Source organism: Coturnix japonica, chromosome 1, assembly GCF_054131305.1.
Source record: "Coturnix japonica strain WE chromosome 1, WE-NBRP24, whole genome shotgun sequence".
Taxonomy (NCBI): Eukaryota; Metazoa; Chordata; class Aves; order Galliformes; family Phasianidae; genus Coturnix; species Coturnix japonica.
The window spans coordinates 13,297,464-13,324,410 of record NC_140663.1 but is presented as its reverse complement, the minus strand read 5'-3'; the positions used below and the strand labels follow the sequence as shown (position 1 = coordinate 13,324,410).

Sequence of the window (26,947 nt, the reverse complement as noted above, 5' to 3'; positions counted from 1 at the left end):
GACGAGCAGCTGCTGATCTCTTCACTAGCTGAACAGCAGAGAGAAGGTTCCACGTAAACTGCTTACAAGTGAAATGATGCAGCTACGTACAACTGCAAGTAAATAACAAGGAGCTGGTCATTGGCACCTCAGTATAAATGGTGAGGACAGACCACATTCTTCCCCCTGAAATTACTGCCAAAGCGAAAGCACAGTAGTATTACTTTGAAAATCTTTACCACTCACGTTTTCCCCAGACAATTTAGGAAGCACATCTGTTATAATCAGTGGAAAGTAAATGTTCTGACAATTGATGTGAACAATTCTAATGACTGGAAATAAATCAGAACAGCAGCAGATTTCTACGTTACGTGCATTATGTATTTGGTTTCAAAGAGCCCATCCTTGATCAGATTTAGCTTGTAGTTCAGAAGATGTAAAGCTTTGCTCCCCGCCTTCTAAATTACCTTCGTACAGCACATTAAAAGCTGAGAAAAAAGGGCTGCTGCAGGTGGTCTAAGATGCGATTCCTAATAACAATAGGATAGAACAAGATAAGATCACTTCCTTGTTAATCAGCCTCAATTATCCTAATAGTTGAGCCAATTTGGTTGTAGGATAATTCTCAACACTGAAAACCACAAACCAGGGAGGGTGTTCAGTGCTACAGAGCAAGGGCTGTGTTAGCACAGCACAGGAAGGCTCATTTTCCTCTAGTATTTCTACAAGAAAATTCTCTTGTATTTCTATGGCTCTAAATACATGGCTTTGTAGGAACTAAATGTTACGTTCTGAACAGTCCTTTTAGTTCCCATACAAAAGCTGCTAACTTCTCATTGTCTCTTATGCCCTTCAGAAGCATCTTAAATGGATTTAGATACAAAAAAAAAAAAAAAAATCATTCTAAAAGGCCCAAATTCAAATGAGATTATGGAAATAAATTACTGCTAAAGAAAACGGAGCGTCTTATCGTTCGTGTTCTTAAAAAGCTCATTAGAGCAGGCTTATTTCCAAAGAATGCATCCCGCCCTGAGATAAATGCCAGCACTGGGATCGGATGGTAAAGAACTCAGATCTAATTCTCAGTTGCATTAATGCACCATTTCTTTGTTCTAACAAGAGGAAAAACTGCTTAAGGACTGTTGTTATGTCAGACTTCTGTGTCAGGGTTATCAACACAGTGATAACTGACCATTCTTCAACTTAGTTTCTGATGTAACACCTGTTACATGTACATAAATGTACATGGCATTTGAAATATCTCCATTCGAGTGATTTTAAAAGTCTCCTTGTGTGAAGTGCTGCCTTTCATATCACGCCCATCAAACTGAGCAATATACGGATATATTATAACTGAGCTTATCTCTAGAGAAGTTTGCATCCACCGCTTTGGCTCTGTAGTTGGCACAGAGAAATAACTCATCCATCAAACTGGATGCTGCTACAAATACTCCGGTTGCGTTCTGATGCCAGGTGATGGCAGTTAACAAAGTAATAAAGCACACACACACAGGACACACAGTTTGTTGAGAAACAAACACATGCAACCTTGAAAAACATGTCTGTACCATTTTAAGGTATTCTCCTACCCATCAGTTAACCCTCATTGCATTTTGAGACATTTGCTACTGCGCTTTGCTAAAACTAGTAAGGAGTTTTAACGATATTAACATGCACCTTAAAGTCTCAGAAAGAACAATTTACTACAACAAAGCTCCCACTGAATGTGTTTGCGCATGACAGAAAATCAGGCCTTATCATCCTGTAGCCCACTGCTACAGGATTCCTTAGTTATGCATGCAGAGCTGTGAGTTACATCTCGATCAACTGGATAATAGCTGCAGTAATTACCGCTGTCCAAAAGATCTGAAAACCCTTAAACTGGAGAAACAAAATGAATTAATTTCTTTCTGCACCGCATTCCATGCCCGGTGAGTTTATGAGTGCTACTACAGCTTGCACAATGCCAACAGGAGGGTGCTCTCCTGGGGCTGAATGGCTGGCGCTTCTTGTTCTGCATCTGGGAAGCTGAAAGCACGCAAAGATAAACTGAAAAGATAATACAGGAAGCTCGGCTGCTTTGCCCATTTCAAAGCTCAAGAGCTTACAGTAGCTTGCTGTATTCCGTGCCATAAGAACTTCTACTGCTGTTATACATCTTAAACAGACATTTCTTACAGATGTGTTTGCAGACAGCTGCAGATGCAGAAATAATCATCATTATTCATATTAAGCAACTTTTTCTTTATTGTCTGTCATCCTCTGATCCTTCTTTTATCTTCTTTCTTGCAGACGTGACTGAGAGCCTACAGACTGCTAAAGTCTAAAATCAATCAGCTCTTCCTATCCTTTCAAAGTCCAACAGTTGCACCTCCTTCAGGCTTCTCTCCCACCATACTGGTGTCTCCTGAGCCCTGCTGGCCTCCTCGTGGTCACCGGCTGCAATTGTCCCACCCTGCCATCATGGTACAGATGCTCCAAGCTTCATTTTTATTGTATCTATGAGGAGCAGAGAGAGGCAGCCCCCTGCTACCTCCCACAGCTCTGCTGGATTTGCTTCTCTCTTCACCTTCTGTGTTCTCCACACCTCAAGATCTGAATGCAAACAGGACCAGGCAGAATGGTCTTCACCTGAGGTTAGAGCCCTCCCATCAGATTTCACAGGGGCTGGTAGTGCTCGTTAAATATACCTGTAAGCCAGTCTCCCATACAGCACACTTAGGAACCACGACCAGAAATACACAAATACCTTTTTGTTTGTTATGGGACCTTCACCACATCCCACATGCATGGACTTCTCTTTCTTCCCAACCATTTTCCTACTATTCTAAAGTACCAGATGGTAATAAATACGACTTACGGAGTGCCCCATCCTCATCCTGATTGTGATCACAACTGGACACACTCAGTTTATCACAGTACAAATTAAAATTAACTAGCAATAATTAAATTGTATGATTTCCTAATTCTATCATGAGCAAATCGTAAATAATTTAAATAGTGTATTAATAATGCATAAACTTGTGGGGGCTCATACAACAGCTATGAAAAATAATCATCATCTATTCACTTACATGTCCTGCAGCCATGCCTACAGAATTTTAATGGACAGAATTCAAATACAAGCCTTATCAAAATGCAAACTCTAAATTAGTTTTGGGTATAAGCATCTTAGTTTAACATTACGGTCCTTCATGCATTTCTGCCTATGCTTACTTCAGTGACTGAGCACACAGAGGTCTAATCTATAACCACACGTATCCAAGTCTAAGATTTAAACAGCAGGCAGGAGGTTTGGGTAAAACCCTGCTAAAGGACTGACAGGGTGAAACAACGGCTGTGAAAATCAGATGCCGTATTCTCAGGTCAGGAAGCCATGACATAAATGTGTTGCTACATGAACCCAGAAGTCTGGTAAAAGGAGGACAGTTGGACTAGATCGTATAGGTCCTTTCCAACCTTGTGATTCTATGAGTTCTATGAGTCTGCTTTGAAGAAGGTTTGAAGATGCACAACTCAGTGGTACCTACAGCACAGAAAGATGATTCCAAGATGGAGAATCAAATGCCAGTATTTACAATAAACAAACAAGAGTACAATCTGGTAATTATTTATGGATGGATTCTTTACTTTTCCCTGTAGATACAGATATGTTTTGGTTTCTTTAAAGCACAGGCATTCGGAACAGCTTTATCCCAATCTTATGACTCTCTTATTAGCCTGATGTGTTGATATTCAGCTGCAGAAAACACTTATCCAAAATATCAGAGAAAGCTTCACTGACAACGGATGTCATATAAGATCAACATTTCAGAAGGGTAACAAGAAGCAAAGCACACATCTGCTAAATGCTTTCCCAAGAAGACAAAATAACATATTTTTGCAAGCTTAAAAATATAGAAATATATGTATCCAAACATTGGTTTTGTCCAATTTATTGACACATCCTGCCCCTTCCTGCACCTGCAAGAGATTGCGCCTGCTGGTCCACCACAATTTTACGTTCACCACAGAGCTCCGCTTGTCCTTGAACAATTCTACTAATCCTAACTTTTACTGCTACATTACGACAGATCCCACTGCTCCTTGCAGCTTCCAAACTAATGATGGGCATGAGGACTTCAACCACTTCATAAACATAGAGATGTGCTCCAGCACAGTGCGCCCGGCAAAGTTATGAACCTACGGGGAAACCACCACTTCCCAATGCTGGACCACCCTCTCCATTAAGAAATTCATCCTAACTCCCCCTCAGCGTAAGTTGAGACTGTGTCCTCATGTCCTAACAGACACTCACCTCACTGTAACCTCCTTTCAGGCGGTTGCAGAAAGCAATGAAATCTGCCCTCATCCACTTTTTCTCCAGATTAAACAACCCCAATTCCCCCAGCTGCTCCTCAGAACTCTTATTTTCTAGGCACTTCATCAGCTTGAGCAACTCTCGATAATTTCTGATTTCTGCTTACAGAAGTTAAAGCATTTAGTCTTTCCAATTGTACCACTTTGTATCATTAATATTTAATAATTAATTACGGAAATAAATTGGTCTGAGGATAAGGATGTCAAATGCAGCATTTTAGAATTGCATGTGAATTTACTATCAAATAAATCTCTACACAATGTTTAACCTAATTATTTTTTCAATCTGATTTTACATTTAATTAACTAAATAATTAGCATTTTAAAGTTCTTCTGGTTACAAGACAAATACGAACCAGCTGTGTATTTGCTGCAGAAGCATCAGTTCCCTCAATGGCAGCCAGCAGACCCCAAAGGTGGCCAGCAGCCCCTTGCTCACTTCCCATGAAGTCAGGCTGCCTCAGTGATCTGTGCTGTAAGGGCTGAGTGCAGCTCAGATTTTTGCAGAGAGGAAGAAGAGAAGAAGGGTTTTTGATCTCTGTTCACAAACATTATATTTTAATTTCAATAATAATATCAAAAGCAATGAAAATATTCTCTTAGAACTTTTCCTTTAAAATATTAACAGAATAGTGTGCAAGAATTGCTGGCATGATGGAGTAAAGTCTATTCTATAAAATACAGGCTAAGTCAGCTGCAAAGATGGGCTGGTGTATTTTACTCCATTAGCCAAGGAACTACAAGAGAGATGGAGGTTAACAGCTTAGACATCGGAAGTTGAGTAAGATAAATTCTATTCATACTTCTTGGTCTTACACTTAGAAGTAACCTTCACTCATGCACTGTGTTGTTCACAGACAGTAGTATTGCCCAAATGAATGTCATCAACACCTCAAAGGCATCACTTCAGTTAGAGCTGCCAAAGGTAATACTAAGACCAAAGACACAGAAAGCCAGGGTGCTGTTGACTTAGAGTTAATCGTTCTAGTAATAATGTTTTACCCAACTCCCAGCCGGAGTACTGAGCTGTTACGCTCAATTTCTCTAACTATAATTTAGGCACAGATATTACAATTTAACTATCAGCACCAATGTCTGCCATCACAATCAAAATCCATCTAAATCTGAGACTTGTGGTTCATTTCCTGCAACACATGACAGAAGAATAAGCTTTTCCCTGATTCCAGTAGGTGGCAATGTCTTTGCCCTAAAGAGAAAATGCAGCTTCAGAAGGTAAAAGCATCAGCACGTCCCTTCCTCACAGGATGTGGGGAGGGTCTCCATGAAATTCACAGAGCTCTAAGAAGAACGATTCCTCAGCTTTCAGTCCTGGTAAATGCCCTGGAAATCATTAATTTGGGGACTGAAAATTGAGCCCCAAGGAGATTTTAAAAATACCTGAAGATCACTTGTAGAAAGCAATAATTTCACCCAGGGTTTGTGGGAGCAATCAGCACACAGCACCAAGGTTGGAAAAGACCTACAAGATCATCCAGTCCAACCATCCGCCATACAGCCCACATGCCAGAAGTGCCCTGGTTCAGCAGCACACCCTGTGCCAGAAGCAGGCTGCCTGCTTCTGAGCTGCATTAACAGGAACGTTGGGTTAAAATAAGGTTATGGCTTTAAATCAAACGAATCGATAATTCGAGCTCATCTTGCGCTGCTGAAGGACTGATGTTATTGTCTCCGTCCTCAAGGAAATGGACCACACACGCGGACAGTGCACATAATAATTTATACAAATTAAACTCATTAATCACACAGAATTATTCCACAGTTCTAATGCAGAAATGTGCTAATTTATTTTCGCTCCAGGAGAAAACGTAACTAAAAACAAGCAAACAAATCCTCTGAAAAAGCTTTCATCCTTTTAGGAAGGGAAGATATCACTATTTCAGTCAGTCAAGTGATGTGATTACTGAAGAATTACTTATTATGGGAAAAAAAAGTGGGTAAAATATGGGCTATAGATGCTGATAAAGGTACAAACTCCTGTGAGGAGAACTGTGTTTGACTCTGCTAAATGTTCTTTATCAATACAAATCCCCAGGAACATCCATCTTTAGAAGAATTTTCCAAGGGAACGGGAAGGGAAATTTCAATGTATTGATTCCTTTCAGAGTGTAAGAACCTACAAAATCTGCTGAGGCAGTTTTCACCCAGGATTTTTATTTCAACCTGAAATTCTGAATCAAGAGTGAATTAGACATGAAAAACCTCTCCCGACACTTCTCCTTTCCCAGAAATCAAAACGCATGCACTTCAAAATAGAAAGCCGTCCCTGTTGTACCGGCTCCCAGGGAACAGGGAAATTCCCAGCCCACTCCCAGCAGCAGCTCCTGCAGTGCTCCCTGGAGAGGCAGGAGGGAGAGGCAGAGGCTTTCCCATCTGTCCCTAAAAAGACGAGCAGCTGAAGAAGCTAATTAGCAGCAGCCTTCTATGGGCACTGAAAGACTCCTCTCTGCGATGCACATTTAGTAAGAGTGAGGAAGCAGCTGCAGTTGTCCACCCACACTAAGCACCTTGACAAGAGACAGGCAATTCTCTCCTGTACGTTGGCATTCTTTTTCTTTCCTTTCCTAGCTACCTCCTTTGTGAACCAAAAGCTTTTTAAGTGGGAAACAATTATTTTCCTCTAGTCCCACCCCAGCTAACATTTCTCCACTTAAATAACCTTAACGCATCTTTTCATGACATCAGACAGCATTTGGGAATGCTTTAGCTCAAGGACCACCTTTGCTTTTCTATTCCAGCTACCTCAGTACTGTACCATTTAAAGTAGCTGTTACAGCAGCTATCTCAAACAGATGTCAGGATCTGTCTCTTCATTATTCTCTTTCAGAATGCCTTTATGAATAGTAATGCAGTCTAAGATCAGGAAGAGGGGTTCATCATCAGAGAGCAATATACGTGAGCAGGTAGTGAACAAATGTACAAATGACGTTTCAAACTAAGCAGATCTGCTTACATTCATCAACTAAACATTCCCAGGATCTGAACACATTCACTTCACAACAGAACTGACCAGGCACACGTTTTGTCCTCCTTTCATCCAGAATTTACCATTGGTTGAGTAGACGTAATGAGTTAGAGCTATAGTAATACAGCTCCAATAAATACTGCTCTAATAAAATAGTAATTCCTGACTAATTACTTTAAGGGATCATAAACAGTTTCAGTTTAGATCACCATGTTGCTCTGCTTATTATTTTAGACCTATGATACAGATAGAATATGCAAAGAACATTAACTGTTCAGGCATTAGATTCAATCAGAAATCATAAAATAGAACTATAACAAATGTTTTCCCACCCTGCACATTAAAAAGAATCATTAAGAGACTATATTTTCTATTAGGGTTTCAACAAAATTGTGCCTCCATTTAAATTAAGTATCATATTTTTACAAGTTTAAAGAGATCTGATTAAAGTTATCAGGCCCACCATGTAATAATTGTTTTAAGAGACCTAGAAAGCATGACGTCTCAAGGGTTTGAGGGGAGAAAGTGGCTGAAAGGATCAGAACGTTAAAATTGCACTCACTTTGCTACTTACTCCTGCGTCACCAAGAGCACAGGCTTCATCTGTGGCTGACACAATACTCTGCATCACTCCATCCTTCTGTTCTTCCTACTTGCCGTTACTCATCAGCATTAAAATATGCACACGGGACTCTCAGGAAAGACCCAGTTCTTAGATTTTACGCTGACATTGACTTGGATCAATTTCAGAGCTCTCATTCATTTCTGTTTTCACACACCTCACTACCTTATATTAGATGTTACTATACTGAAGGATGTCCTCGTAATCAAAGAGGACAAGGAGCACTGTGAGCTCCCTGCTGGTCCAGGTTTCCATCCTCACGGGCAAGTGGTGAATGCAATCAGAATTAAATTGTATTTGAAACTGCAGATCTTTTGTTTCTCTTTCTAAATGATAACTGGAGGGAGAGGGGAGATTCTGTGTTAAGGTTCCCAGTGTAGCCATAAATATTTCAATTCAGTAAACAATTAAGCATAGTTTCAAAAGAAATTCTGCTATGAATAACAGCAACTCTTCTGAGTGGTGCTTATGTGTGCACAGATGTATGTGTTCTGTAGATCCAGCCAGTCTGCTAAATAAACTTATTATCTCTGTTACACTTCTGCTTCACAAATGTGAGAACTACAGTTCTACACATCTTTATCAACCAGAATACTTAGTAAAAGAAATACCGGTTTATCTTCTAATTGCTGGTGAATTTAGTACCATTCTCCCATAGAAGTCCTTCTAGAAAGATTCTGGATAATGATTTCAGTAATAAACTGCCTACATTGGGGAACAAGCAGTATCTACATATGGACAGAGGAGGTCTTCATCCCTGGAGTGCAGCCTGGTGCCAGCCTGCCAGAGGGCACAAGGCAGGCTTTGTATCTCTGTGTCCTGCCATGCACTGAATACAGGTTCTCAAGCTTCAATGACAGGAGGACAAACATATTTTTTGGTACTAATAAAGCAGCCACAGCAACTTTTACACATGTACTTGGCACTGCAACGGCATCTTCAAAGGGAGTGACTTGCAAAACAAACATAAGGAACTTATCTCTGGCTCTACTTATAAGCAGCAAACAGAACCCAACCCCAAAACTAACATCTCTACCAAGAAAAAAGCATTCTAGTAACATCTAACAGCTTCATCTGCTACGGATTAGGCAGCAGGAAGCACAGTGTGGATTTAAATTCTCTGGAATATTGACAAGGCTGTGACAGACACCAGCACATCCCCCACTGGACATAAACCAGGCCATTGTCTGAGAACCCAGCTAACAAACTTCTTCTTTTTAAATGCTGGAATCTATTTAGCATCCAAGCTCGGATGCTGAAGCCGCAAGGCACATTCCTGTGGTGGGAAGTATCTTGGGAGAGGGAGTTCAGTGGCTGATGGATCTACTGTGTACGATTTAAACCCAGCTTTCCATGGAACTCTAAGCAACAGTAACACAAACTCATGGACACAAGCAGCAGGCACAGACAGAAATGTAGTATCATGTACTTCCTACATGAAAGGGAAGAGCTCAAGAGCGCAGCAGCCATCAGACAGCAAATGGCTTGTTGAATAAAATCAGTTTACTGCAGTTTACAGCACTGCTATTCCATTAAGGGAAGGGACCCATCCTGCTTCCTCACCTTCAGCACTGGGAGCAGTTTTGAGCAGCACAATTTAAGGACATAAAACTATTAGAAAGCATACAAAGGACAGCAACAAAGACGAGGAAGGGTTATAGTGTGTGAGGAGCAGCTGAGGTCCCTGTGTTTGCTCAGCGCAGAGCAGAGGAGCTGAGGGGAGGCCTGATGGCGGCTGCAGCTCCTCACAAGGGCAGTGCTGAGCTCTGCTCTGTGTGACAGCGACAGGGCCCGAGGGAACGGCATGGAGCCGGCAGGGGAGGGGTGGGAAGAGGGGTTGGGGAAAGGGTCTGCACCAGAGGGCGGTGGGCATGGAACAGGCTGCACAGGGCACGGCTCCGAGCTGCTGGAGTTCATCCATTAAGAGTTTAGTGCTCTCAGAAATAAGGTTTGATTTTTGGGTGGTGCTGTGTGCAGCCAGGAGCTGGACTCAACTATCCTTGTGGGTCACTTCCAACTCATAATGTTCTGTGATTCTATGATTCTCCATCAGCCATTAAACTCCTGTGGCAGGAAGATGTTCCGTAATGAAGTTAAAAATGGCAGAAGAAAGCAAATCACTTAGCTCTTCTCCTTTATAGATTTCTGCTACCAGTCGTCCTCCTCAGGGGACTGTGGAGACCTGCCAGATAATTTTGTGGACAGAATGGCTTCTAGACTTGCCTCTGATCTACAAACAATGCTGTTATTTCTTCATTATTGTCTACTGTATAAAATCAGCATCTTTCTCCCCAGAGGGAGATTGCTTAAAGTTGCTCATGAGAGCCACTTAGCTCACAGGGGTGGGCCTGCTGGGGGCCTACAATATTCTTGTGTCAGGGTTAATGTCACGTCAAGGCACTATTAGTACCTCCCTTCCTTCCACAGTTATTTGTTCAACTATAAGAATACTAACGCAATATAAAGTTTTTCCCAGAGCACTGTTGGCTGGCCTTTGGGGTTACTGTAATTACACAGAGATATTTCAAGGTTTCTGAGAGCACTGGGGTAGTAATTGCAGTTATGGGGAAGGAGAAGGTCTTCTCACTACATAAGCACAGAGTTGAAAGCAGCTGCCTCCACATTCAGCTCTGACTAAATACTGACTGCCCAGGACATCTGCCATGCCACCTGGGCCACGTACTGGAATTTTCCCATTGCATTCCCATCTGTAAAACTGAGATAATGGCTTTTATCAGCTTTGTGGGGATTTAGTAATTCAGTGTTCATGAAGAGAACAGAACTGCCACCTACAAAACTTTCACAGGCCTTGGAAAACAGAATTCCTGCAGAGAATCCTCAAAATGCACTGCAAAAGGAGACACTACTCTTCTTCTTTTGTTATAAAATGAATAATTTAAGAATATTCTCACTTGCTGTCTTGAAACCACCTTTTACATGTCCCTGGGCAGAGCTGGAGGCAGCACAGTTTGCACGCCAGCTGCTGTTTGTTAACCGGTTCAGTAACACTGTGGGCTGTGAGGCAGTGGCTCTGCCAGCATGGTAGACATGATGCTCCTCTGCATGTTATCCCAGTATTAGAGTCAGGCTTATGCAACTGATTAACAACAAAAACAACCTATTTTCTTGGCCTTATGTGTATGATCCTGCAAGTGTACCCACTGTGCATTACCTGTGCTGCTCTGAGGCTGGACTCGGATTTGGTCTAAATTATTCTTGCACTATTTCCATGGCATTCTCCCTCTCCAGGGGCCACTGCTGGCTGCAAAGTTCCCTATATTCAAAAGAACCAAAATGCTATATTCTTCTAGAAAAAACATTTGGATGGTTTAATTGTCTGCCCACGTTCCTATGACAACCACAGCAACACAAACAGCCTTCCTGGCAACCACAGGAGACCAAAATCTCTGCTCTCTCCCCTCCCTTCCCTATAACTTCTCAATTTAGAACACACTGTAACTGAATAAATATGATTAGCAAAAAAAAAAAAAAAAAAAAAAGGTGGTGTCTAGTACACAAAGCTTGCACAGGGGAAACCTCATGCAAATGAAAATGTATTACTGTATTTTAAGATAACAGTCCAAACATTGCCTGTTATGTCAGTGTTATCAAAGTACCTTGGGATTAACTGCGAAGAGCAGTGCAGAGCTATAAACATACAAACAGGAGGGTTTCTCTGCCAGTTCATGAGGTTGTGGCGAGCTGTAAAAGAAGTACGACAAGATCTCTCCTGGTGCCTCATAGCACCGCTCACCTGGCTGGCAGGCTATGCATCAATAATAGATACACGTGGCAGAGCTGCTGGGTTTATGATGGCTGCAGAGATACGTGGCTGCATTCACATCCCGTGATGTGACCACATGCACTCCTCCATGTCTGCAGCTCACATCTTTCCAGAAGGAAAAGCATACAGAAGACAAGAGCACAGCAGCTCACAAACGCTGCTTGGCACCATCAATGCAAGCACAGCAGAAGCCATTTCTCTGAAGCTCCAGCATCACAGGAGATGGCCAGCACTGCTGCCCAAGCAAACTGAGGTCCAGCAGATCCCAGACAGTATAGCCTGTGTATTCTTTCTCCCCTAAGCAAAATTTCCAGCCAAAAAATGGCCAAAATTAATTCTGGAAGGTTTAAGAACCTTAAGCCCATTCAGCCAGTACTGGATGGCATTAAACCATCAAAGCACACAGGAGTTACAAAGAGGGTGTGTGCGACACTCACGTTTGGTGGATGTTCACAACTTACAAAATCGTCTTTCAAGCCACTATAAACTAGTCTCTCATTGTAAAAATACAATGAAGGCAGCATCTGGCAGCCTGCAGCTTGAATGACCAGACTGTAGAAAACTTCCTGATTATGAAGACCAGGTGGAGACAAGATTAGAAGTTAATGAATTAAACACCAGACATGGGGATGCACACATACTCATTGGAAAAAGAAATGTAGTTATTTCATTGGATTTCTTAAGGCAGGAAATTCATTCTAATGAACATCAATACAGCAAATTTAAAACTAGAGGTTTTGCTTTAAGGGCTTTGAACAGGCTCATTAAGTACAATATATAAATACTGTATTCTGCAATTTGAACTTGAAACATTTCTTTTTTCTTGTCTAATTTGCTCCAGTAGGCCACACAACAAGGAGTCTGTGAGACTAAATCATGAATGTAAAAGGATTACTGATATCTACATTTTCCACATGCTACATAATAAGATTATCTAATAAATAAAGTTTATCTACCAAATATACTTTACAAATTTATGTTTGCATTCATGTCTTACTGTGTGCTTTTATGATTTTGCAAAGTAAAGAATAGTATTTAAAATTACAATATATGAGATGAATGTTGACAGAATATGAAGGCCTCTTTCTGCATCTGGGATGAGCCACTAGGCATAACTTCCTAATAGCACTGAAATCAAAAGGAGAACAGCTTTAGAGTCATTTTAAAGCAGTGATTTTAAAATTAGCTGATAGCTTCATGTCTTCCAAACTCTGCCCAGTATGACTGACTCCCCCTTCACACACTTGGATTTAACTTCTGAGAAATACATGCAAAGAAAATAAAAACAAACCTCCACACAAAGTTCTGCATATTTCCCAAGTATGTTTATGGTGTGCAGGCAGCATAGATAAGCTACAGCAAGAAGGTCTTATCAGCAGCAATTACACACTTATCAGCAATAATTATGTGATTCTCTTGTGCCGTGGAACCATTCTTCATTATAAGCCTAGCCCTGATAGTTTTAGAAGTGTAGATAAAGCCCTTCCATGACTTTATTCCATCTCTTTAAGTCATTCCTTAATAACAGTCAATACTTCAGCAAACTTGGGGAGTGCTGTGATTTCACCAGCAATCTTTGTGCTGCTTAAGAAAAAGAGGTGTGATGTATTTTGCACATCAGTGGGTATTTTGCAGTTACACTGGGACTTCTCAGTGAACTCACAGATTTTTACACGGTAAGTGCAATGTACATCAAGTTGCCCGTGTTAAGCACAGGAACACAGAAATGCAGCTGCAAACCAAACCATGTTTTGGAAATTTGAACTTTTCAGATTTCCACCATTTTGGATTCCTTAGAAGCAAAGTGTCCTCATTAGGCCAATAATAAAAAGGTTTCTTAATCAAAGCATTTAAAAAGAAAATGAGTCCAGGGGGCAGAAATGAGCATTTAGGGAATGTGCTGCCTTGAACAAATGAAGACCTCTGGGGAAAGTTAATTTAACTAATTGCTGATATACTTTTGCCATGGCAAAAGTGGCAGAACATGCAGAACCCACTGGGATAAGAGCTTTTATTTAGGATGTTTGTTAGAATATAACTGCCCATTAATTTACAATGCTGTTTTGTTTTTTTTTTTTAATTTCAGAAGATCCTAAGATTAAGATTCAATGCAAAAAATACATTTGTGTTCTCAATAGCACAAAATATATCAGTACAGCATAAGGCCAGAAAATCTTGAAAAGTGCCATACCTGCCCCAAGCAGCTTTCATGGTAGAATGTTTATCAACAGGGATGCACGAGGACTCAACAACACTTGATTGATTCAGTTTGTAGCAGAGACCACAGTCCGGATCTAACATACATCCATTACAGTAACTGAAAGAGAAAGAAAGAAAGAAATACTTAAGCAACACTTTATTTACTTGTAAATGTCAAAGCCAACAGCGTTGCCTAATCATTCTTGGGATGCACATAATCAATTCGTCAGTCCTGAAGACAAGATAATAGAAAGGACCTAAAAGAGAATACAAATAACTTTGTCCTTCGTCTGCATGACATTTCAGCAAAGGGCAGATCTTGAGCCCTGTGAATCTTGATTGGGATTAAGGAGAATTCTCCTATGAAATCAATTTTGAATTTAAAAACAAAGGCAGATTGTGGTTGAAGAGAAAGAATTGTGTATCATGGAACTGATAACCAAACCAGGATTTGGGCACACGTGGATTTGGGAGTCAGTCTGAAATTACGTCTCCATGTCAGAACTTGGGCAATGAGTTGATAGGCAGAGTCAGTGTTGGTGGCATATAGAGGCATCCAGTGCCCCAGAATATCCCAACGCAAACTTCTCCAGACTCTTTATCACAGCAATGGCTCAGTGAACAGAGAAATAATCTTCTAAAACTACTACACTGTAATTAGCAAATGTAAAAGTAACTGGATAAACAAGCTCCAAAAACTAAATCTATAAAGTGGATTATAAGGATTTTAAAAATCCAGAAGCCCATTTACCACTGAGTTATTCTAACTTTCCTTACTAGGATGTTTCTACAAGCGGTATACTATTACTATTCACTATTACTACTTACTATTTTTACAATTACATCAGCTCTTAGCAGTAAAGATTTCGTTCTTCCATACACAGATATAAAGAATACAGCTCTGCAATGATCAGCCATGAAAGTAACGCTTCAACATTACATTAGTATGAACATTAGATGGAAAACACGACACATTTAAGCATCAGTTATAGGCAGGAGTTCTCTCAGAAGCATTACAGGACTGAAGGTTCCCTATATTTATTTTTCATAGGTTTTACTTCAAGCAGAAATACAGCCAAGATATCAGCACAAGAGTGCCTAGGAACGACAGTGAGACACAACACTGGGTATCATCCCATATCATCATATTCTTGCATACAGAGTTGGGTACAGGTAACTCATCAGTCATGAGGTAGAACGTATCTCATTAATTACTCCTTCTTCATCCACTGGTCCAAAAAAAATTAAAGATTTGATTATTAATTTCAGTTCCTGACTACAGTCTGTTGGTTCAGCCGTCCTCAGGCTTTCTGAGTGTGCATAACTGTGTCTTGCAGCTGGCATTCAACATGATAAAGGCTGTTGGATTTCAAGTGATGTCAAAAGTCAGAGATTATTGTTACTCATAACAGATTAACACTCCGCAAATTAAAGTAGACATCAAATATGTACTAGTTTCAGGCTTATGCTCTTCTTCACTTCAGCCCTGTTATTGTTTGCTAAAAAGAAATACTTAAACAATTTGAACTGGAGCCCATATTTTTGCATACATGCTCACATTGATGCAGAGAAACAGGAAGCACAATGAACCAGGAAAAGAAATGTACAATATAATGCTTACTGACATCTAACTATCGACTACAGATCTTCTCCCTGTCCTCAGATGTACCTTCTTATCAGCCCTACACAGATATACCCACCTGTATGTCAGAATAATAAAACAGAAAATAGAAATACTGCCACTTATTCAAATACACACTGCAGTCCAGCTTTGGCATTGAAAGCTTCATACAAGAATACACCAGGATGTCTATGTTAAGAAGGATATTTGCATCCAATTATAAAAGGGAAATGCGTTTCTTGTACTTTATCAGGATGTATTGATTTCCATGTTAAGGTTATGAGGTAGAGTCCTGGAAACAGCAGAAATTTCCCAGACAGAATGTTCTCAGTGAGACTGTCGATTTGTCAGCACTGAAATATCTGGCGAAGATTATTTGATTTTGATGAAGCCTGGAAAGCTCTGCAGTGCTCCTACTGCCCTCACAGCTGGATCCTAGGCAACCCAACAAGCAGGCAAGACTTCAGGCGCTTCAGCCAAGTAACAATGAGTAGAGAACCAGGAAAGCAAGGCTCCAGAAGTCCTCAGCTTCTTCGCAGCTCAGTTCAATGAAGCCCCCAAAACAGAACTCTCAGCATCCTGGCTCTCAGTTTATTGGGAAGAGCCAAGGAATGGGATTTCAGGGATACTGCTTCATTGTCAAAGCACATTTACTGACAAGCTGATGGACAGTTAGGAGACTGCCTGTCCCCAGACTTCTGATTCCCCACTCTGATGGTGGTGACTCAGCGGAGGCTTCTCAAGCTCTTATATTCTTTTCATTTGACCAAATGGGAATATCTGAAGCTTTGAAAGCCTGGCAGCACTAGCTTTGAGGTCCCTGGTTACCAATTTCTTGTCAGCCTGAGCACACAAGCTTTCAGGATGCAGCCTGCCCTATTAACTTTTTTTGCCAAGGTTACAAGTTGATCCCAAAGATGACGACTTCTTCCTCTCTCAGAGAGGATTTGAAGTATTTAGATGTATAATTAATCAGCTGGCCGCACACACCTTTTCTGAACCAAAAGCACAGCTCAATTGCTTTCTAACTGTAGTTTAGCAGCCTCCAGTGCAGTCTCATAAAAAGATGAAATAAAATCTCTGTCCTGTTGAAATGATCCTCCAGATGCCAATGAAAGGTTGACAATTGCTTCCCCCTACTTTTCTTTCCTCCGCTGTTCAGAGCACTCCATACTTACATTTGGACTGTCACTGTATTTTGGGTTTCAGTATTTATAAAAGTACTTCTAAGTGTGGCTTTCTTACAGCTCTCAGGGGTCTCTTAATCAGAGCTGCAAACTGCACCTTGCCAACTTTTGTTGAGCGATTTAGTAGTAAAAGAGCTTCGCCCACTGCTCTTGTTCTGCAAGCACTGCTACTCTTTCTGTCAAGCTGTTTTACATTTCTTTTAACCAAGCCTCGAATTCTGAATTGTTAATTTAAAAACATTTTATCAGCTTTCACTTTTGCCTCATTTTTAGGAACTTTCAACTTTCCCTTCCACGTTTTGCAGATGTAAAACCGTATTACTATGAAAATCTGACTCACTCACAACACATGACATTTTCCTCGTGCCCTGACAGACTGGGTCTTTCCCATAGAGGAAATTTCAGTGTTGAGTGCCTGCTGATGTCCACTCTTGCTCATAATCCTGAATAAGGTTTTCCTCATAGAACTGTGGGAATAGTAAAAAAAAACATCTGAGGCAGCAGATGCTTGATGTAGGAATAGAAGGCACTTGTTGAGGATTAGTAAATGTCACCAAAGAGAACACAAGCTGGAAATCACTGCAGGCTGGAAGGGGATGTCACTTTGTGCTCTTTTCTGCTCTTCCCAGTTTGCTGCTTATAACACTGAAGTCATGTTCTAGGCTAGATGGGTCTTTGATCTTAGCTGACATGCCTTCATGTTTACACTCGGCTTTCAAAACTGGTTATACACACAACCCTCTACCTCCCCTACTTCATCTCTGTGCACAAACTCCCATCAGTTGGGTGGTAGGAACTTACTCAAGACTGCATCACACTTGTGTTCAAGGTCTAGCGCTGTTTGCGCGTGCCTCGCTGCTCCTCAGGCACAAAAACAAGTATCTCCTTATCCTTCTGATGATTCCTGTGTTGCTTCCAAAAGCCAATCACTAAATTTTGATTGATCACATACCACTGAGCAAAGAATATGGGAGATACTTTAAGTAGTTAAATCCCTGGGAAATGCAAGCTACTACTTCAAGCTGCTGTATCTGGAACACAGGAAATTGGATATTCAACACAAATGAGAAAAACCCAGCAGGGCTTCAGAAGCATTTCTCCACTACTGCAAGAAACTAAACTACAGACGCCCATTTGCTGGGCCCTGCTGACGGTCTGAGATGTAATGCAAATACGCATCTGATGTGCTTAGGTCTTCATGGCTGCAGCCCTGCTGCCAGAAGCAGCCTGACAGCTCGTCATCTACACATACGTGAGGATCTATCCTCTCTCAGCTTAGATGACCTTTCTTCCTGAATTTATACTTTAATAAGAATAATATATATATATATATATATTTAAAATACCTGTTCTGAAGTATAGCAACATTATGAAGGATCCCGAACTCAAACTGTTAATGAGTTAACTCCAAAAAATAAAGTACAAGAGTTTATTTATATCAAATACTCTTATTCTAAAATAATAAAAGAATAACTTATTCTAGTTTTACTAAAGCTGTTTAAAACGCTATAAACCAGTCTTAGTTTCAGGGCTGGTCACCATAAAACATTTCTGCTAAATTCATAAAGGAAGTACGTGTTTTTGCCTGTTATCAACCTAGTATAATTAATGTGTAACAGTACTCAGTATTGGAGCCTTCAGCTCAGTGATGTATAAGCACACAATGAACTTAGGAATTCAAACCACGTGAGGATGACAAAGTCAAAGAAGAACAAGGGAATCCTTGTGTGCCCAGCCCAGCTGGCACTGCCTGGATTGTTTTACTCAACTATGGAGATGAGCAGTTTCAGAAGGAACCTGAGGAAGTTCTGTACAGGTACCATTTCCCCACAGTATGAGCCTCAGGGTTGGTCTGAGATCAATCCCAAATGTACCATTTTCACACAACAGCATTTCTCAAACAGAACAAGTTCGCATTCTGCCTTGTACAGCTGACCAAGTCTTAAGCAGTACAGTAAAAGAGACACCTGTCTGTAGGAAGATAAAAAGGCCAAGAACAGGAGGACACAGGAAAATGGTTAATGTTGAGAAATGGGTCCGTTTCCCAAAGAAAAATGGAATGGTCTTTCGAAAGACAGTATTCAAGCTCCAGGTGCATTTTTCAGGACATCAACAGTGCTCTTTATTTGTCAGTCTGTTGTATCTTCACTGCTATTCTTCCAGCAGCAGGAATTAATCGATGCAGAGGAGTACAGATCAAGGGAACAACAAACAGGCTATTTGTAATAGTTCTAAGGCTTCCATCACAGATCCCGTGTTTGTTCTAACCCAACAGATCTGCAAACATAAGAAGCACTTTTACTCAGCACGGTATCAGCAAAACTTCTGCCAGCAAAATAAATGTTGCTGATGTTGTTTTAACTTATTTATCTTTGCCTAAAGGTATCACAAAAGTGATATTTAGGACTCCCCCTGTACTATGAAGCATCCCATCTGCACAAAGATGTGGACCCTGGAAACTGCAGCTCACCACAGAGAAGCACTGCGCCACTGGCTGAAGGACAGCTGGCTGCATTTGTGTAAGCATGCAGATGTGAAGGCGGTTATAGTGGCCACAGGGACACAACATTACACGTTCATCTTCTGAAGTCCTGCTGGCTTTTGGTGTTCCAGAATTTCCTGAGACCTATTAGGGGCTTGCAAAGTACAACACTAAGGAATGTGAGATACCAGCAGTTATACTGAAGTGAGCCAAGACATGGAATAAATAGGAATAAACCCTTGCAGAGGACATACAGAAAACTAACTTCCATCTTCTAACAGGTTGATTGATGAGGATGCCATCACGACAAAAACAGTTCATTCAACTTAGTGACCATGTACACAGAAAGCAGCCCACCGCTATCACCAACAGCCACTGCTTCAAGGTATATATAATGCATGGCTGCATGCCATCCACTCCAAAAATAATTTAGACAAAGGAATAAACCAATCTACATACTCTCTGTATAGCTACAAGAGCTCAGCAGAAAGGCATGTTGAAACCAGAGTGCACCAAGGTTACCACTGGGGATGAAACGTTTAAAATCATTTTTTCTTCCCTTGATCCATGACAAAAAAAGAGAACAGCATTTTGTGCAGCTCCTGCTCTCTTGGATGAAGTCATTTTGAATTCTGAGGCTTCTGGTACTGAAGCAGATGCTGCCATTGCCTTCCACACTGGATACTGAAATTCGTTATTCTGAAGGAATAGAGTTTGGGGATGTTTTAAAGCAGGAAAACTGATATCCCAAATATACAGATTTTCAGACACGTGTGAGAGTCATCACTCACGATGTAAATGCCTATTTTTTATTGAATCCTTTTAAAGAGTGGGTGCTGTAGCCTAATTCTGCGATCTGTGGGCAACTGCATACATACATTAGTTTCAACTCACCTGGCTTTTGTGTCTCTTTCCAACGTTACGTTATAAGATAAAAGCTCCTGAAGATCTCTCATACACTGCTCACTATTTTACATCCCTCCCACATGTTCAGTTTTGTCCTTAAACTAAGAGAGTTCATTCTTTTTCAAAATACACACAAATGAAAATCTATCATTGATTTTCTTGCTCTTAACCAGATCCCCTGAATTATCATACCTGCATTTGCTCTCTCTATGTCAGAAATCACAACAGGTAAAAGCATTCCGATAATCATTAAATAACACACATTTATTTGAACTACTTGCTTTATTTTGTCATGTTTTTAGCTAGAAGTGCTCACTATACTTCTGAATGCAAACTACCCATATTTCTCCCTATGCAGTTTTGTATACCATTTCAGGTTATATAATCATCTACTTCCATTAAATAGCAAATAACAAGTTCTGCAAATGGTGCATCAGCTGCCTCCAGACATCTTGTCCCAACAGTTTACCAACGTCTGAGGCAAATCCTTTTGACATCTTACTGTTAACATCAACTTACTCTTAAAGGAGAGCATTTGAAAGCTCTTTTCCCCATCTTCTTTCTTTAACTAATTTACCTGTAGTTTAAAAAACTGTAGAGGCATATCTAAAAAACAGCAATATAGTTGACATTGCAGTGGGAAAGAAAGTAAAAACACAGCTTTTGAAAGTTATGATCCTTGTATCTGGTAGTATCCAATGCTGCAGTTATGAACATCCCTGCACTGCTCTGAAGACTCTTCTTCCTGTCCACAGGGGTCTTTAAAACTTCAGTTCCTTAGAATTATTGCTCTAGCATACAAAAAGCCTTGAGCTGTATTTCTAAGCAACACCTCTAGGAGACCAGAAATATACCATTTGTTTCTCAGTTTTATGTCTATAGCTAACACGTGTTCAACAGGTTTTGAACTTAAGTAAGAATTTCTTCAGCCATGTAGCCAGTTTTGTCTCAATTAGGGCGCTGACATTTACCAGCCTGCCAGCCAGGTGAATGTAAGAGCATTCACACACCAGTAAGAAAACACAAAATATAGAAAATGGCACATTCATAACGCCTTAGAAATAATACAATTGGAAACCACAACCGCATACAGAGGGGAACGTTTTACATAGTACAGAATAAAAGGTCGAAAAAATCAGATTAGTTTTAACTGTTATTTGCTCTGCAATTACCGTGGTTGGAAAGCTGTTTGGCGTTTCTTAACTCAGTAAAACAAAAGGCAAGGAACACATCTTTTGGAACAGTTGATAGCTGTTACAGATGACAGCTCTACATGCGGACTAATAACAGCAGTCACATTTGCAAGTTACTTTTAAAATATTTAAAACCTGGTGTCCACTATAAACTTCAGCAGGTCTGACATAACAAAGAAGATCTCAAGTGTGCAGTCTGGTGCTTATGTCCCTACTGTAGCCAAGACACTGCAAAGGATTATTGAGCTTTTAAAACAAAGAGTCTGATTTTCTTCTCTACTGAGGGAAGTAAAGATTTTAACTTTAAGTATTCTACTTAATTCCTTATAGTAGAGTGTAAGAATACTTGTCCATTGCCCACATGAGGCTGTAACGCCCAATTAGCTGGAGAGAAAAAAAAGGGTTCAAGAATGACCATGAAATCTCACCTGTATTTTGTGCAGGTAGAGTTTTGATGTGAAGGATCTGGTGGATTAAGTGTGACTCTTGGTGAGACCTGAGCTGACAGCAAAAATCCCGAAGCTAGGATAATAAGTGCTACAGCAGTACCTAAAAACACAGATAAAGAACAATGTGATACTTTGTACCAGAAAACATGAAATAATCCTCTATTGAACTGTGCTACGCTTGAGAAAGCAAGGTACCCAATTATTATGCACACAGCATTTGCCATTACACAGAGCAGTCACGATGAGAACCTGAGAAAAATACCCTTTATACTACATCTCCATCTTGAATTAGGTTAGATGTTACAGTCAAGTGCATCAGGTTTAACATCCAGATATTCAATTAATAGGTCAAGGCTTTTTTGATGTATGTGGAATTGAAGGCCGCTTGAATGAACAAATTCTTTTCAGTGTCAAAAAGTGCTGTAAAGGTAAAATTTAAGAGTAGTGTTTACATCACATTTCCTCCCATTCCCAGACTTGCAGGCTTTCCTGTAAGACAGAAAATAGCATCAGCTTTTGCATCAATCATTCATCCCTTTGTCAAGACAGAGAAATCTGACTATTCATAGGAATGCCACCAAAACATCCAACTGCAACTTCTGAACTCCTTGTTTCATTGATCACATGTGACAAACCTGAAAGGAAAGAGCCCCCTCCACCTCCTTGCTCCTGACTCCAACAAATTTCTTGTACACACACAAGATTCCTACTTTATAAAACAGGTCATTACCTGAGCTCTACACAGCTTTGCTACTTGTCAACATACACACACAGCATATACTGCATCATTTTAATGAAATCAATGTAATCCATTACTGAGGACTGCAACCAACTTGAACTCAGACTAATAAAATCTTTACATCTTGGTACCTGGTGAGGCATCTAATTCTGTGTTGAATAAAATACCCTCTATGTCACATAAATATCAAGTATGCAAGTGGGTGTATTTTTAGAGGTCCCAGAGACCATCACGTATAGACAACTAAAGATACAGAGCTACTTATAACTTTATTTGTGGGTTGGTTACTGATTGTTGGATGACATTATTCCTAGCATACAAAAGCTGACTCAGGCACCACCAAAGAACTTCCCAATTGGAAGGCTGTGTGCATTCTGAAGTGTGCAGAGTGATAGCTTAATGGTTGAGGGCAAATGAATATTCAATCAGGAAGCTTTGGCTCTACATGATAGAATTTCTCAGAACACACCTGTGCAAACCTTTAAAAATGTCACTGCTCTGAAAACCTTAATGGGTCACTCTTTAAGAATTATGTATTCTCCATTTTTACTTTTTGATCCTTAATTTGTTCCCTCTCAAGAGTTTTCTATCAGACAAACCCTTCAAAACCCTTTTTTTCCCTAAAGTATAAATAAGATCTTAGGCACCAAGATAATATAAATACAATTCATTAATGTTCCTGTGCAGCAACCATGGCTAATAGCTATGAATATGCATGAATTCAAGATTACTAGAATGCAGTTACCTGAATTGAGGCAACTGAGATTGTAAATTCAATCACAAACCATAGGTGAGGAAGCAACTACCCACCATAAAATATAATTTCAACTTATTCCATGCTGGGCTTTGTACTGCTATGGTGACAAGCTATGCTGATAATTCCATTTTTCTGGGCAGGTGTAATATTATACTGGATTTACTGTATTTTATGTATTTACTGAGCTGTCAAAATGCCATGAACCAGACAGCAAGTATATACAGAGAGGACCTATAATCTTATTTATATTCATTCTAGATATGTCTTGTTTTTCTTTCAAGTTAACACACAAATCCACACACAAATTAAGAGGAATCGGTAACCAAAAGTATGTTGATGTTTAATCAAAATATTAACCTTCCCATCTTCTTACTAAAACATCGAGTCCATTAGCCTTCAACAAAAAAGCAAACCCAGCAACCTTACAGAAGCAGACAGAGGTAGCAGCTCAGCTCTCACTTTATGCTGGGGCTCACATGCTTTCCCCAAAGACCTGAAAAGCATTCAGTGTAAGTACTCCATGTGAAAGTTGATTTTCTTCAAAACACAAACCAAAGTAGAGCAGTAATATAGAAGTTTACTCAAGACTAAAAAAAAACCTTATTGTTGAAAACAACTCTATCAGCTGATTTAGTAATTACCACATCAACCCACTTGCTGAGTAAAAAACACATCATACCACTACCTAAATCTCTGTCAACACTTGCATCAAGAAACTCTAAATAGCACAGACATGACATGGGATTTCATTACTGTCATTATTTCTGCCATATTTTCCTTCAGCAGAGACCATACAACGCTGAGCACAGTGAGAACGCAGCATGGATCAAGCGATGCCGCAGACTGACAGCGGGCTGCCACTACAGAACAAGGAACGCAAATATCGTTACTAATGGCTTCGTGTCCAAATACCATAAACAAATAACGCTTAACTGCGTTATTCTCCTTTGTTAATTACGTGTCTTATTTCTATCCTCTCGTCTGTTCCATGACTCATATAGTTTGAAAGACACATTACTGTCTACATTCAATCTTACAACCTTTCAATACACCAACCAGAGCCAAAAAGCAGAGCTCACTGATTGTGTACAAGATGCACATGGCAATCACACCTGTATGGTGGCTCCAGATAAGCAGCGAGCCCCCAAATGGCTGGCCAGATGTATGAGGTGTCATGGCATAACACAGAAATATTTAAATACCGAATAAATCCTAATAGAGTATGAAGGAGAAATAGTGCCCACAAAACAAGGTTAGATGTTAGGAGGAAGGTCTTTACTCAGAAGGCAGTGAGACCCTGGCACAGCTGCCCATAAGCATCCCTGGAGGTGCTCAGGGTGGCGTTGGATGGGGCCCTGGGCAGCCTGAGCTGGTGGGGGGGCAGTCAGCCCATGGCAGGGCATTGGGCTTGGTGGGCTTTAAAGCCTTTTCCAACCCAATCCAACCCATTCTATGATTCTACATAAAGGGAACCCTCTGAAATTTTGTCCATGAGTCCATGTCATAATTTATCAGTGTATTAAAATAAACGCAGTATCGCCATCACTGTTTGGCCTAAAAGAAGGCATCTGAACACTGTGGGCAGATACCTGTCCTGAGGAACTGCAGGTGAGCAGGGGTCTGGTAGGTGTATCTCTTTGCTCTATCACATCTGCAGCAAGTCTGGGTCCCACACAGGACAGCAGAGTGAGATATGGAGACATCTAAGCTTGACAGCTAAGTAGCTATAAGCATTAATCCAAGAGGAGCAGCAATCTCTTTCCTTATTCCAGACCCTGGTATTGGAAATACCACAGCCTTCAGATGTTCAGCCACGGACTGCTACTTGTATTGTACTGCTATTCTTGGTAAGCTACATGATTTCAGTGAGGAGACAAGGGTCAACACAGTTAGTTTGAAGAGGATTACTTGGATCAAGTTAGCGCTTGAAACGCCTTTGTTTCATTCATGTTACCACGAGGAAGGCACATCCCACTCCTGAGACACTCACCTGCTAAGCTGCCCAGCGTCAGCTTCCGGCGGCCCATCCTCTCCACGAGCCAGACTCCCACCAGCGTGAAGATGAAGTTGATGAAGGCTGTGAGGGCGGCCAGCCAGATGGCCAGCCTGTCGTCCTCAACCCCCGACATCTGCAGGATGGTCGCGCTGTAGTACCTGTGGGCAGGAGGACACAGTCACCACTAGAGTAAGCTTAGTTATGCTCTGATTGTAAATCAAAGGAGATGACAGCAAACATCAAGTGCGAGCTCCTATGAATGCGGCCCCAGCCTGACACCAACCACCTGGGGAGACCAGGCGTTGCCATGGCACAGCTTGCGCTTGGCTGAAGTTTTGACTGAAGGACACAGAGATGAACTGCCATTCGTTCGGCTGTTTGCGCTTCCCATGGTCAATCATATTCTGCTAGAAATTAGGTTTGCACTTTTTATTTAAACAAATCTGCACAGCCATTGCTTTACGCTCGTTTTCCTGCCAGAATGTGGGATTTCAGCACTGCGTACTGTCTAGGGAAAGACAGCTCAAAAATGAAATATGTTTTTACTCCTATTAAAGGTCACGCAGAAGTAGCATAAGGCACCCAACACATCACAGCCGCCCTTCCCAACCTCCTCTAGGTTTCAGGTTGTGCAGTTTTATTGCCTTGCTGCTGTGGTGCCTCACGGTGCCCATTGCATCACCTCTGTCCAGCCAAAATCCCATCGCCTTGGAACACATAAAGGAAATCTCCTATTGCTTTTCACAGAGATCAGATGAATACAGATAATGCGCCTGCGTTCTCAAGGAGAGCTCATAAACCTTCAAGAAAACACACGAGCAGTTTTGTTTGTGTTGCATAAGCAGTTTTCTTCTTGTTCTGTTGATTTGTGCCAACTGCAACACCGAATATTCTGTCACTCAAATACTGAACAGCCCACGGGCTTTCAGGCAGTAATAACTGCCAAAAATATCAAAGCTCATGTTTCTTTTTTTCTCCCTGGTCAAAACACAACTTGCTTTCAAAGCCACCCCATTGCCTTAATGCCCGGCTGTGTTTCCCCCATCAGTTTCAGCAGTCAACATGTTAATTCTAAGCATAAACCTCTTTTTATCTCAAACCAACAACCCAGGATGGACAACGGGTTCAGTGACTGCTTGTAACAGGGCCTCCTGTCTGCCTGCACATGTGTTCGGAGCCTGGCTCCATGGACAACCTAGAGACTGGAATGTCTCTTTTAGGCTCATTTTGTCTGAAAGAATGGACCACATCCTTAAGACACAGCAACATGTCGTATACTGGTACCATGCGGTTAAAAAAAGCAAATAAAGAATGACTTAAAAGCATGTAGATGTTCAGTTCCAGACATACACAAACAGGCACCTTCCACACTCATTGAGTTGCTTTCTGCAATGGTTATCCATTCTCAGCTAAAGCTCACTGCTTATCCACAAATAACATCTTCCAATTCTATGGAAAACAAATTAGGGAAATCTGTAATCTGTAAATCCAAATGACACGCTAACACAGCTTGGCTGCTGGGCATGATGCTAATGTTTATTGCAGCACAGCAATCAAATTTCAGATTTTAGAAGAATACTTTAACAGATAACTACTAAATATGTATTTGCTTATGCCAAGCTATTTCAGAATTCCCATTAATGCAACAAGCTCATGAGTCTTGCTAATTTCTACCTGACAAGGAGAAAATC

At 40.8% G+C, this 26,947-nt stretch overlaps 1 protein-coding gene across 2 annotated transcripts in view; it reads right to left on the bottom strand.

The window, feature by feature from the left end:
- The window catches only part of SLC2A13 (solute carrier family 2 member 13), a 118,308-nt gene that overhangs the window by 9,905 nt on the left and 81,456 nt on the right, over positions 1-26,947 (bottom strand). For both annotated transcript variants that reach the window (XR_014932380.1, XM_015851573.3), the window contains 3 exons: positions 25,251-25,414; positions 21,744-21,864; positions 13,919-14,044 (listed from right to left, as the gene is read on the bottom strand). Coding sequence is in view for 1 of the 2 variants with exons in the window: in XM_015851573.3 (XP_015707059.1) it covers positions 13,919-14,044; positions 21,744-21,864; positions 25,251-25,414 (411 nt within the window). In the remaining variant the exon portion in view is untranslated. The remainder of the gene's footprint in view (positions 1-13,918; positions 14,045-21,743; positions 21,865-25,250; positions 25,415-26,947) is intronic.